General features: G+C 44.5%; 1 protein-coding gene across 6 annotated transcripts in view; it reads left to right on the top strand.

Annotated features, from left to right (window-relative positions):
• Positions 1–11,217, top strand: part of rab3gap1 (RAB3 GTPase activating protein subunit 1) — a 40,766-nt gene extending 29,549 nt beyond the window's left edge. For 2 of the 6 annotated variants that reach the window (XM_027010039.2, XM_027010037.2), the window contains exons 19-24: positions 1,008–1,235; positions 2,574–2,670; positions 2,918–3,021; positions 3,147–3,262; positions 5,150–5,252; positions 9,695–9,940. In XM_027010039.2, the coding sequence (XP_026865840.2) occupies positions 1,008–1,235; positions 2,574–2,670; positions 2,918–3,021; positions 3,147–3,262; positions 5,150–5,252; positions 9,695–9,940 (894 nt within the window). Of the gene's footprint in view, positions 1–1,007; positions 1,236–2,573; positions 2,671–2,917; positions 3,022–3,146; positions 3,263–5,149; positions 5,253–7,216; positions 8,016–8,612; positions 8,634–9,694 lie in introns of those variants that run through there. The other 4 variants (XR_003410626.2, XM_027010036.2, XM_027010038.2 and 1 more) reach the window with 4 other exon arrangements.
• The last annotated feature ends 955 nt before the right edge of the window (positions 11,218–12,172 follow it).

The following is a 12,172-nucleotide window of genomic DNA, read 5'->3' as shown; positions in this document are numbered from 1 at the left end:
ACAAGTGTGCATGTGTAATTCATGAGGATACAGAGGAGCTGCATCTCATGATTCTGTTGTTCAGAATGCAGAGCATTCTGATTTAATACGAACAATGTCGAAAGGATTTGGAACGTCCTGGATACAGGAAAAACATGTCTGTGATAGTCATGTTATTGTGTGTCAGATTCTTTCAGTTCTTTTTAAACCAGAGTCATGTACCATTTTTCTGTATGGGTCTGTCTGTAAATGAAAACTATTCATGTCGTGTGTAGTCTTCAGGATCGGTATATATCACCTTCCTTTATTTGCTCTATACATACAAACACAGAGCATCTTTGTTCTTTTAGATGAATGCTATTATGCACAATTAATACAAAACTGGCAACGCTTGTAAACATTCCATTAAATTCCTCTTCTAAAAATTCCTCACAGTTTTGACTGGCTCTGGCATTTGGAAAGGTGCCTTTGATGCAATGCTGTGGTTTGTTTTAACCCAGCAATACAGAATCCTTAAATGATGTATACAGACTTTCTCTTGGTGTAAGGTACTCTGGGAGTCATTATTCCAATTTAGCCAGATTGATTTTAGTAAGCGCATAAAGCGCTTCCAGAAAGGTTGACATTTTTGTTCTAGTATTGTGGTCTTTTTTAAAGACGGCTTGTTTGTGGTGATGTACTGAGGCATTCATTACTGCACTGTTTTCTCCCACCTTCTCATTTGGAGTGTATTCAAAAGAAAATGTTTCTGCCATTATTACCAAGTTTGATATGGCATTTTAAGCAGTACAGTCGAATGTCATTCTTCATATACTCTCATATAATTTCATAGTACACAGTATAAAATGGTAAACGAAAAATGCCAACTTCATGCTGACTATTTATTTAGAAATGAGCCAATATCGTTTATTGCTGCTTGTGAATTTGTTCATCAAACATCTAAATGGCTGAGAGAGAAGAAACAGACAGGATGGTGTACTGTGTAAGGGCTCTTAATCAGACGTGTGCGTGTTGCTTAACTCCACCAGGCGGCCAACCCCGGCTGCTCCCTGGAGGACTTTGTGCGGTGGTACTCCCCGAGAGACTATGTGGAGGAGGAGGTGACCGATGACACAGGACAGACGGTCGTCCTCAGTGACCTCAGTGCCAGGATGAAGATCCCAGGCAACATGTGGGTGGAGGCCTGGGAGACAGCCAAGGCCACGCCAGCACGCAGACAGAAGAGGCTGTTTGATGACACCAAAGAGGCCGAGAGGGTAGGCACCTTCAGGCTGGCACGGACGTCTGTTACCTCTGAGTGCTCCAAGCAGACAATAGGCTGGGAGCTTAAGTGCTGTTCACTGCGATTTAAAGAGATATTTCACCCGAAACTCACTGATGTTCTGAGAGAAAGGTTTTTGAAAAGAAACAGCAAATGGGATCGTTTTTTTTTTTTTTAACTCAACAGATTTAATTCTCTGCTTCTCTTTGTGAACATGTGTTTCTCAGCATATTGGAGACAAATTGTCAAGAGAAATAAGGAAAAAACAGTAAAATCTGTTTAATGTTGGACAGATTGATGTGCTTAGGGATGGTTCAAAAATCATTGACATTTTAGGGTTATATATTTTATTTATTTATTAAAGTAAAACTGGTCTTAAGCTGATTAATTGTTATATTAATTTAAAGCAGGTTTTTGAAACATCTGCCTATCCACCATATTGTAGTTACTTCAAGGTCTCTAACATGAAAACCATGGTGAGAATTTGCAAGGTTTCCCAGCATTCACGACGATGCTCAAGCCCCAAAGACCTTACTGCATGTCACCTGTGCTATTAAAAACGACACCGGTCTCAGTGGCTGCACTGATCAAACGCAGGCTCTGGCCTCGAACGTGTGTCCCGGGCGGCTCCGCACCCGGCCAATCAAAACGCCGAGCCTGCATGAAAATGGGTTAGATTGCGAGGAGGTGCAGGCAAGGTGTTCCCCTCCACGAGTTCCTCCATGCAGAGTTGAAGGGGAGATCGGGGGAACCTTGCCCAGATTTGGAGGTCACCATCTTTCCACGTCCTTCAACCGTCTGTCGAGCTCTTCTGGGGAAACTTGAGGTGCAGGGTTTATTTTGAATTAATTTGCTGATTTAATTTTGCGGCTTCCTTTTTTTTTTTGCTCCAGTAACTCGTCCCAGGCAATGACAGAAGTGTACACGGTTTCCTTTGGTCTGGTCACAGCAAAGAGTAGAGCTGAAAACAGGTCACCCAGCCAAAAAGGCTCTTTTATGTCAGATGTTCCAGAACTGGAAGGATTTATGTCTCATTAGAGATTCGTTGGGGAGGGGATAGGGCCCAGAATATATTGCACAGACGCTTAATCACGCAGAATGACCTCGTAGCAATTAAAACTTCTTGGCAGTCTGACACAGGCCTCCACATTGTCCCTCGTGCATGTGTTCTGAACACAGCGCGAGTCAAGCACCCGCTGAAGTAAAGGCAAGGCGTTGGCGTCAAAACAAGGGTTCATTATGGGCTCGAACCACATTCTCGTGGAGCTATCGCACGCCTGTGAGGACCTTGCTCATGCCCTGGGTCGACGCGCATCGTTTCTCTCCTCCATAGGTGCTGCACTACCTGGCTGTGCAGAAACCCGCCGACCTTGTGAGACACCTGCTGCCCTGTGTCCTCCACGCTGCCATGCTGAAAGTGAAGGAGGAAGGTGGGTGCACTCGCACTAGCTTTCCAGGTTAACTCTTTACCAGTGTGCTTTTATGTACAGGATACATGTTTGTGTGTGTGTGTGGTTAGGACATAGCTTAGGTCATGTTGTCCCTTATGAAAGAAGCTCCTTTTTTCTGCTGTTTATAGCTGTTTCTTTCTTTCGCCTGCTTTTTACACTTCTCTCCCTCTGTGTCTGCTTCTCTCTCTCTTACACAAACATTTTTCCCTCTCTCTCATGCCCACAGAAGCATCTGAGGACATCCACTCAGTGCGCAAAGCTCTCCAGCAGGTCATCTCTCAGGCCAGCAAGCTTCTTCGCCACCCCAGCCCTGACTGCAGGAAACTGGAAGTGAGTCTCTGTGGTGCTCGGCCCGCTCCCTCGCTAAACCAGCTCAGCCGGTGCTGCCGAACCTCGTACATGCACGCACGCATTCATCTCCCCTCTAATCTCCTCCCTTCTGGCTTTATTCCCAGGACATTATTAACCAGATCATGGCACTGGAAGCCATCGTGGCCCGTGCCCGCTCCCTTAAAGCAAAGTTTGGCGTGGTGAAGGGAGATAAAGGAGAGGACTCCGAGGACCTAGAAAAGTAAATCTTCTTTCTGTAGATTTTATTTCGTCTGTTTGTTATTGAAATGGACATGCTTGAGTGACATCTTAGTATTTTTTAATCAAACCCTAGTGAGGTTTTTCTTTCGTCTTTTTTTTTTTTTATGTGGCATTTTCTGGTTCATAATAAAAGGGTGGGGTTTTTTTTAAGGTGTGGTAATAAAATAATAACCAGAGTGGTCATCAAAGGTTTACTCAGGGGTCCCGAAATGACTTGATGCCTCTCAAAGAGAAGAGCAATCTTATTTCAAGGGCCCACCGAGCATATCGGTGCTATTAAAGAAACCTGCTCTAATAGGTCCCTGAAGTGGGCCTGTATAGCAGAACGGACTGAGCGCCGACACAGCACATACCAGGCTGCGCTGGGTGTGTGCAAAGCAGGTCACGCTAATCTCTGTAGACGAGAGTCTGACTAGGGGAGAGTCTGACGAAGTGTCAGAAGTGTCTGATGACCCAGGCTCTGTGTCCTGGATGCCGGCCTGCCATTGTGCATTCTCCAGGGCTCTGTGCTCATTTTATGGCCTTGTTTACTTCTCAGCTCTCTTGTTTGTGATGGACACCGCCTCCCTTCACGCTCACATGGCCTGCTGATGCTTTGTGTGATGTATACAAGTCCCACATATCTGACCTCCATGCAGCCCCTGCATACGTCAACACACTGATTTGTTAATGCCTCAGATAGTGATTAATGGGTAGAAGAGACATGTAAATGAATCATTTCCTTTCCCTGGAACGCTCTTTCTGAAGCACTCGTCTCTCTGTGCAAGGTCTCGTTGCTCTTCTCGCTTCCACAGAGGTGTCGTTGGCAGATACGATTCCGTGGCTCATCTTCCTCCTGTTCCCTGCTAAAATCATTTGAAGATTCCTACAAGATTTAGCCTGACGCTTAAAAATGTGCCCCAGTTATAAGTGCTAGCTCTCCCTAGCTGGACCTTGTTCCTGGACTCCTCCCAATCATGAGCTCCTTCAGAGCCCTCCCAGAAAGTAGGTGAACCTGCCCTTTAACATCGGCTGCTCAGGCTCTTATAGTGGAGGTGGCGTGGCTGTGTGTGGAGGCGGAGGCGGAGAGCCGAGCCGGCCCGGCCGCTGTGTTCTGCTCTGACAGGGCTAGGCGGGGGCACGTCAGGCGAATGCTCCGGGCCCTCGTTAGTCCCCGGGGGGGAGCTCGGGGGCCACCAGGGGACCAGTCATGAGAGGCTCCCCGGCCTCATTAAGGAGAGACCCGGAGCTGGCCCGGGGGAGGGGAGGTGTAGACAGGTTTTAAGGGACGTGTGTGTGTGTGCGCGTGTGTGTGTGCACGCGTGTGCATTGTACGTTCATGAGAGATAGTGTGCAAGTTGGAGTATGACGGATATATTTAAAACGGTTCGGACTGTACCCAAAAAGAAGGGCAAATACATAGCTCTGTTTTTGGTTTGTTTTTCTTGTGGTTTAATGACCATCACTTCTACCTGTATATTGTAGAGAGGTGCCAGGGTGAGGGTTTAGGGGAAAGGGCTTCTCACTGAGATGTAGAGTGTTTACCAGGGTAAGGGTTTGGGAGAGAGGCTTGCTGACTGAGATGCAGTGTTTAACGGCATGTTTAGTGAAAAAGTGAGATCAGATCGAGCAGGTGCTCAGCTGTGCAAAGGGGGAACCTGAGCATGTCTTACTTGTTTGACGCTAAAAGGCTCATCTTCCTCATCTTCCTGTCTAAATCCTCCTGTTGTCTTTGCGGCTGTCTGCATTTCTGATTGTTCTCACTGCAGATCTTGAATGTGCTCATCTGTCATGTGTATCTATATCTAATCTATCCTGTGTTTCCTGCTTCCCTCCCTCTCTCTCTCTCTCTCTCTCTCTCTCTCTCTCTCTCCGCTGTGTCTCCCAGGTTCGTGAGCTCTCTGCTGGAGGAACCGGAGGTAGCCGTGACTGGCGCAGGGCGCGGCCCCGCCGGCACCATCATCCACAAGCTGTTCGGCAGCGCTCAGCGGGTAAACACTCCTCCAGTGCATGCTCACACACGCACACACGAATGCTTGCTCGCTCTCTCGCACGCACTTGTGCCTGCCACATCCCCACAGGGGCCCTTTGGCCAGTGTTGGCATCGTAGCGCATCACATCAGCTGCAGAGGCCCCCTGGAGTCGAGAAACAGCGGAAGCGGAAAATGCCCACCTATCGATCATGGGCCTAAAGGGCCCGAACCCGTTCGGTGTGGCTAACGAGTATGGGGGCCGAGTAGTGAGAGTGACCGGACCCTGTGCTGGCCTGCTGCCTGGTCTCCAGCATCTTGTGAACGTTCAGTGTCATGTCAGCTCAGTGTTGGGGAGAGTGCCGTATGCCATGGTTCTTGGAAGGTGATTATTCCCAGCTGATAGGTACTGCTGGTTTGTGTGTTGAACCAGTGTTACTATAGCGAAATGGCCTCAGAGGATATTTATATACGGTCTATGGACAGTTTAAAATTTGTAAGGGAAAACTATAGGAAATCTTTTTTGTTTCTTTGTTTCATTTTATAGGTTGTTAAAAAAATATTGTTTTTAGCATTAAAATAGAATATTTTTAGTACAAGTAAATAATTACATTCTGAAATAAGAAAATACTTCTACATCATACACCCTGGACATATAACTGATATCGTTAAATAGAATGAATCATAAATGTAAAATGCCATCTTTCAAAGCAAGTAGACTATCTTCAGCTAAACTGCTGGGAGGACATTCATTACTCACTCGTTTTTGAGTGGCATAAAGAAGCTGCTTTTAGCTGTTCATCATAATTAACTAAATTAATTAAATGAAGCAGATGTCTGTATTTCATTTAGCAGGCTTTACAGTGACACAGAGGTGACTGAACACATTGGTCGAGTAACTTGTTTAAAAGGTGGGGGAAAAATACGTTCCTCTCAGCAAGTGGAAAATGAAATCAGCTTGTCTGCTGCAGTGGTTAGTTTGATGGCATTTTTTCCTGCTTTCAAGTTTCTTCATGACAAACCTCGAAACTCTCTTTTTTAGGGGGTCATTTGTTGCTTTAACCTTCTGTTAAATTTCTGAACGTAGACCTTTGCGATCTGAAGTTCCCAAACCTCCTGAGCCCAAAGTAATTGCACACCATGAACTTTAATCCCGCTACCTACTCCAGTGCAGTCCAAGGATGTGCAGATTAAACACACTTCTGCTATTGCTTGTATTCTGCCTAATATGGCAGGCTGGAAGATTTTTGTCATGTTTATTTTTAAACATTAAGTGTAATAGGAAATGTGGCTTCAAGAGGGAATGATGGCGCTGGGTCTATATTGGGCGTTTCCACTTTTGCCCAACATGTGGAATGGCCATGAGACAGGGCATGTTACACATAAACGCAGACACGTCTGGGTCTGTCTACACTGCTCTGCAGGGCACGGCCCAGATAGTGCTTCACTCATTCTGTTGTAGTTCTGATCCTGCAAGAAGTTGCAATCAGAACCGCAGCGATCTCTGGTCGCCCCGTGAATTACGCATATGAGGAACATAGTGAGTGTTCATGTAACATACCAAACAGGCCGGCACGTCAAACTATTAACAGTAGAGAATAGAGAATAAAAGCGCATTAGATCAGAGGGTTTTTTTTAAAAGAATCTACATTATGTATGCATGGGAAAGGATTGCAGAGACATGATGCAGTGCTGATTACGGTTTATTACTGTATGAAATGGGAAATTGAGCATGTAGTCATAGCTGGGATGATGCATTTGTTTAGTGCAAACAATGAAGTTATGAGCATTAATAAAGGGAGTGGTGCTAGTGTATAGTCAGTAGGCCAATATACAAATGAAATATACAAATTAATCCTCATTGCTTTTTTTAATGTTGTGTGCTGTAAGCCACATAACCTGAGACATTCCAGATGAATCCACATGATGCAGCAAAGTCTCCTGGTCATTTATGTCAGATTGATTACTGCAAATTTTCTTTGCAGATGGTGACTGTTTAATTATTACATATTCTGGACAATCAGAAGCATAGTATGAGTGCAGGGATACAGTGCAGTGAAGTCCTGGTTAGTTCTCCACCAGTTAATTCTGCATGACCTGATCAGCAACTGTGTTTACAATATTTGATCAGGTTAATTGTGATCAAAGTGTGCTAATAAAATGCCCACCAGGCGGTTGTTTCTGTGTCGCGGCTAATCGCTCCTCTCTGTCTGCTAAATCTTGGCTGTTTACATGTGAACGAGTATATTCTAAAGTATAGACATTATTAAGACGCATGTGCATTTCAGTCTCAGTCTGGGTGCACATAGAGTGCTAAGATTCATGCATCTTCTTTAGATAAGAACTGTCTGAAATCAAGTTTGTTTGCCTAAACTCTCCCTCAGTCTGTCTCTTTCCTCTCTTGCTGTCTCTCTCTTTTTCTCTTTCTCTCACTCGGCTCTGCAAGGTCTGTGTGTGTGTGTGTGTGTGTGTGTGTACACGTGTGTGTGTACATGTGTTTGTGTGTGAAATTATACCCTGTATGTTGCCAAGATGGAAATAGAAAGGCAATAATTATCCCAAGCATCCTCATGTAAATCATGTGAAATCGGGGGATTCAAATGAGGTGAGCTTTCTTGGAAGGGAAAGCGAGATAAATGAAGAAAGTGAGAGAGGAGGAGTGAGGGAGAAAGATGGGAAGGGAGGAACAATGGGGAGGAGGAGAGATGTCAGCCCAGCTAAAATCCTGTCATTAAAATCTGACCACTGCGCTGAGTTGACAGACTGACACAGAACTGCATGTTATCATTGGGGGTGGGTGGGTGGGTGGGTGCGGTATGTGGGTATGTGTGCATGCTGGATGGCTATGCAGCAGCTTGGTGAAGCAGACGCAGAGCTCGCACTAGCTGCCGCCAGTCTTGGCCATTTTGCATTGTAGTTTGAAGTGTGGAGTTTTGTTGTATGAATGCTTGTCTATTGAACGGAGCATGTGGGGTGAGATCACTCTGCACACCATCACAAAAATAGATGCTGGACAAACTGCATTTACTTCTTTTTGTGAGAGAAATTAATTGTTAATTCACATCATTAGATAACTGTCCTGTGCAATTTTTACACATTTCTATGCATTTTTTTTTTTCAAAATGTGTAAATGCTGCTACAATATAGTTGCACTTTTACAATATGTTCTTAATTTAAAACATATTCATTTAGATTTATTCTGACATAAGTTGAGTATTAATAGCTCCTTCACTGTCTGGATGTTGTTGGGCCCATTACCAGGCCACAAGTATTTCTAAACTTTGTGTAAATTTGAGAGCTTTTGTGTTATTTTTTTTGTTGTTGTTGTTGTTGTTGTTTTCTTTCTCTCCCAATGCGGCTTGCCTCTCCCCCTTTACCAAGCTGGCTGATTCCAGTGATGAGGTAACCACTAGCTACATGCTTTCCCCACAACTTCCTCGCTATGCGCTTCCCTCTCTGGGGTTAATTTGTAGTCGCCCCATTCCCCACCGCGCTACATAAAGAGAAAGAAGGGAAAAAAAGTTTTGTTTGCTGAATGTTTATACATGATTAAAGTTAGCGGTCCTCGATCCTCAGTTCTCTAATGAACAGGTGTGTGGAGGCCGGGGTGGAGGGGATTAGTACGGCAGCTAGTTGAAAGTGGTAGCTACAGCGTGTCCACGGCCTCTGCTTCATCACCTTTTTTGAACTGTTCCCTTTTATTTCCCAGCCTTTTAAAAGGCGATCTGCCTGGCGATAATCGCTCATTTTCGTTGCCTCCCTCCCATTCATCTTCTTGCAGGCGCTGTGTAATAACGCGAGTTTGCTGGTGAACGTGGAGGTCAGCATTGCCTAAGGGCTCATTTCCCCTCTCCTGTAATGCTGGGCCATTAGGACAGAAGTGCTGATTGTCGTTTGGACCCTCTTTGTTGTAGTTCCCCTCGTGAAGACGAGCCAAACTAAAGCCTCAGCATTTTCACGTGCATTTGTGCTCTTAAGGAAATGGCCACCATTTTCACAGGAGCCTTTTGAATATGTCCTTTGAGTGTGCTTTCCTACCTCCTCCTCCCCTCATTAGTTGAAACCTCATGGATGTGATAAGACATTTGCTAATTTGCAATCAGCTTACTAATTAGTGAGATTTGTTTCTCGGCTGAAAAAAATAGATTGTGCCAATTTGCTAGTTTCCCAGTCCCGGCACGCTCATTTACGTCTCAGGGCATGTAACATGGAATTTGTTAAGTATTTCCTGCCTTCATTTCTCCTTGACTTTCATGTTAGAAGAAAAACATGTTGAACATTGTCTAATTTAAAATAGACTTCCTTAATAACCTCTGCATTTATTTGAAGAAATGTAAAAAAAAAAAAAAAAAAAAAAGCTTGAAAAAGCGGTTGGCATTGCAAACAATCTATTAAAGAATATCCTAAAACAATAGAGGCAGTCTGTATTTGTGTAGGTTGAAGTTGTCTGTCAACCCATGTAGGCTGCCCTATTGGCTCCACTTGAAGAAGAGGCTGGGCGAGCGGGAGGACCTGAGAATCGGAAACCAATGGGAGGAGGTGGTGTTCCAGATTTCCCTCCCCCGGCCGGACGAGAGATTCTTCTGCGCACGTGTGTGCCCCGTCCGGCTCCGTACTCCAGAGCCCTGCCCCAGAGACTCTACTGCGTCCTCATGAGGGAGGACTTCCGGCTCGCCGGAGCATTTTCGTCGGACACGTCTTTCTTCTGAGGGGATATGCTGAAGCACCTGGGAAGGGCAAAGGACAGAATGAGTTTGTCAAGAGACACACATTTCGCCGTATTATACACATGCTGGTTGTTCTGAAAAGCAACACAGGAAACCCTAACATGGTCCAGTTGTCTCTGTATTCCTGTTAGTGTTGAATCCAAGTTTCCTTTAAGAGTAGACGAGGAAGCAGTACTGTTGAAAACAATTAGAATTATAACTGGTGAAGGCCCCAGTTTCTAGAGCTGTCCCTCTGGACAGCTTCACCCTTGAGCAATGTCATCATCTCTGATAGAGGATATTCAGATCTTTTCACATCTGTTAGGTTATCACATCCTCAGTTATATCAACTGGTTAGGTTCTCCCCCACTAATAAGTTGATGAGATATGTGAAACATCCATGTTTTAGTTCAGTGAGTTCATTCCTTAAATTCTGCTAAACAAATAGACATTTGTAATGTTTAGGGCAGTTAGTCTATTCTAGGCTAGTGTCTAGCAGTTTTCTGTTAAAGACTATATATGTCCTTGTCTAGGCTAAACTGAATTGAGACGCAAGGCAACACACCAAAGCGGTGATAAGGTTGAGGTTTAAACCAGTCTGAACCTGTGTATCCAAATGTCTGAACATTCATTCTGGTATTTTGTTGCTTCAGAAAAAAAGCTTTTAATACTGAGCTGGCTAATGATCCTTTTTGTTAACTATAGCTATGTAAACATTTTAAATAGATAACAGTTGAAGTGTCACCCAGAGCCGACTAGCATGCATCAGCTTGTAAACCAACACCGAATCGGTATGTAAAGTTTTGCTCCCTCACTATCTTCTGCATTCAATCACAACGCTTCTCACAATCTTTCTTGAAGTCCTGTTTCAGGGACGCAGTGAATCACAGGCCAGTCACCTACTGCGTGTCCAACCATGACTTATCCTTTCAGCAGTATGTCTGTACAGTTTGAGTCGAATAAAAAAAATATTATAATAATCCAGGTTTAAAGTGCAATTACATATTATACATTGTAGCCTTACCAGTGAGAGATGTGTTTCATGTTAGAAATCTTTCGGTTTAAAATGGCAGTATGTGCTGTTAGTCATCCCAATTGCACGGTAATTCTATCAGATCTTGTGAGGGTCTCTTTTGTATGTTCCATTAGTATTTGATCATGAATAGGTTCCACCACTGGAAAAGCTTCTAAATGTCTGATGTTGATCTTAAATTTAAGATATTCCTAGTTTAGCTCTGTTTTCCCAGGATTAAATAAAGCATTTTAATATCACCCTAGAATTCTTGTCCACTGCATCAACTGTTTCCAAACTCTCAAGTCATTCGACTTAATTTTTCAGCTTCTTTCTGAAATATTTCTTCTAGCCTTCCTTTTGACTAGATACATTTGATAATAACCGGTTCCACTCCCTGAAACTTGTTCATATTCGTGCTTGTAAAGGCATACTAGTGTTGTCAGAATGGGGTGGTGGACTGGAAAAATGGCACATTACAGAATAGTCAGACATCTGTCTGCATTATGTTCAAGAAATTAAGTGATGACATCTTTAAATGTCCTCCCTACTTGGACACACTGCACTCAAACTGGAGCCTCCAAAAAACCCCAAAACTTTATTTCTCCACACCCTTATTTATTTAACTCTTCTTTTTTTCTCCCCTACCGTTGCAAACGTGAGACAGCTTGAGATATCATTGGCTTGGCACAATGAGCCCGGTGCTGTGGGGGAGCGGTTCACAGCTTGATTGGTGTCTGCTGCCTGGTCCCGTAGCGTTTCCATAAACAGAGATATGGCTGCGAAACGCTTTAACACTCTCCAGCACTGCTCTTCATTCTCCCGCTCCTGTTGCCATGACAACATTCGGCACTTCCTCCCCCTCCACCCCTCCTATGTCCTCAACCTCTCTTGACTTTTTTTTTCATTCCTCTCTCCCCCCCTTTATGGTTTATGTACCAACACCCACCCCACCCCCGCACCCCCCTCCACACACACACACACACAAGGAGATCTTGACTGTGCAAGCCGTGGGTGGTGTTACATACACATGCCCACTGGTCTCTCTGGGACGATGGACAGATTTTTGCCTGTGTGTCTGCGGAGGACGGAGGCCTTGTTATTTTGAATTCCCTTTTCGCGGGCCAATCGCTGTCCAAAATCGCACACGCACACACACACACACACACACACACACACACACAACATGGAGCCGATACAATGCGCAAAATTGAGGCGTCAAG

This window comes from Electrophorus electricus, chromosome 25 (assembly GCF_013358815.1).
Source record: "Electrophorus electricus isolate fEleEle1 chromosome 25, fEleEle1.pri, whole genome shotgun sequence".
NCBI classification, from domain to species: Eukaryota; Metazoa; Chordata; class Actinopteri; order Gymnotiformes; family Gymnotidae; genus Electrophorus; species Electrophorus electricus.
Note: the sequence above shows the minus strand (reverse complement) of the source record. Positions and strands in the feature narration are given on the sequence as shown.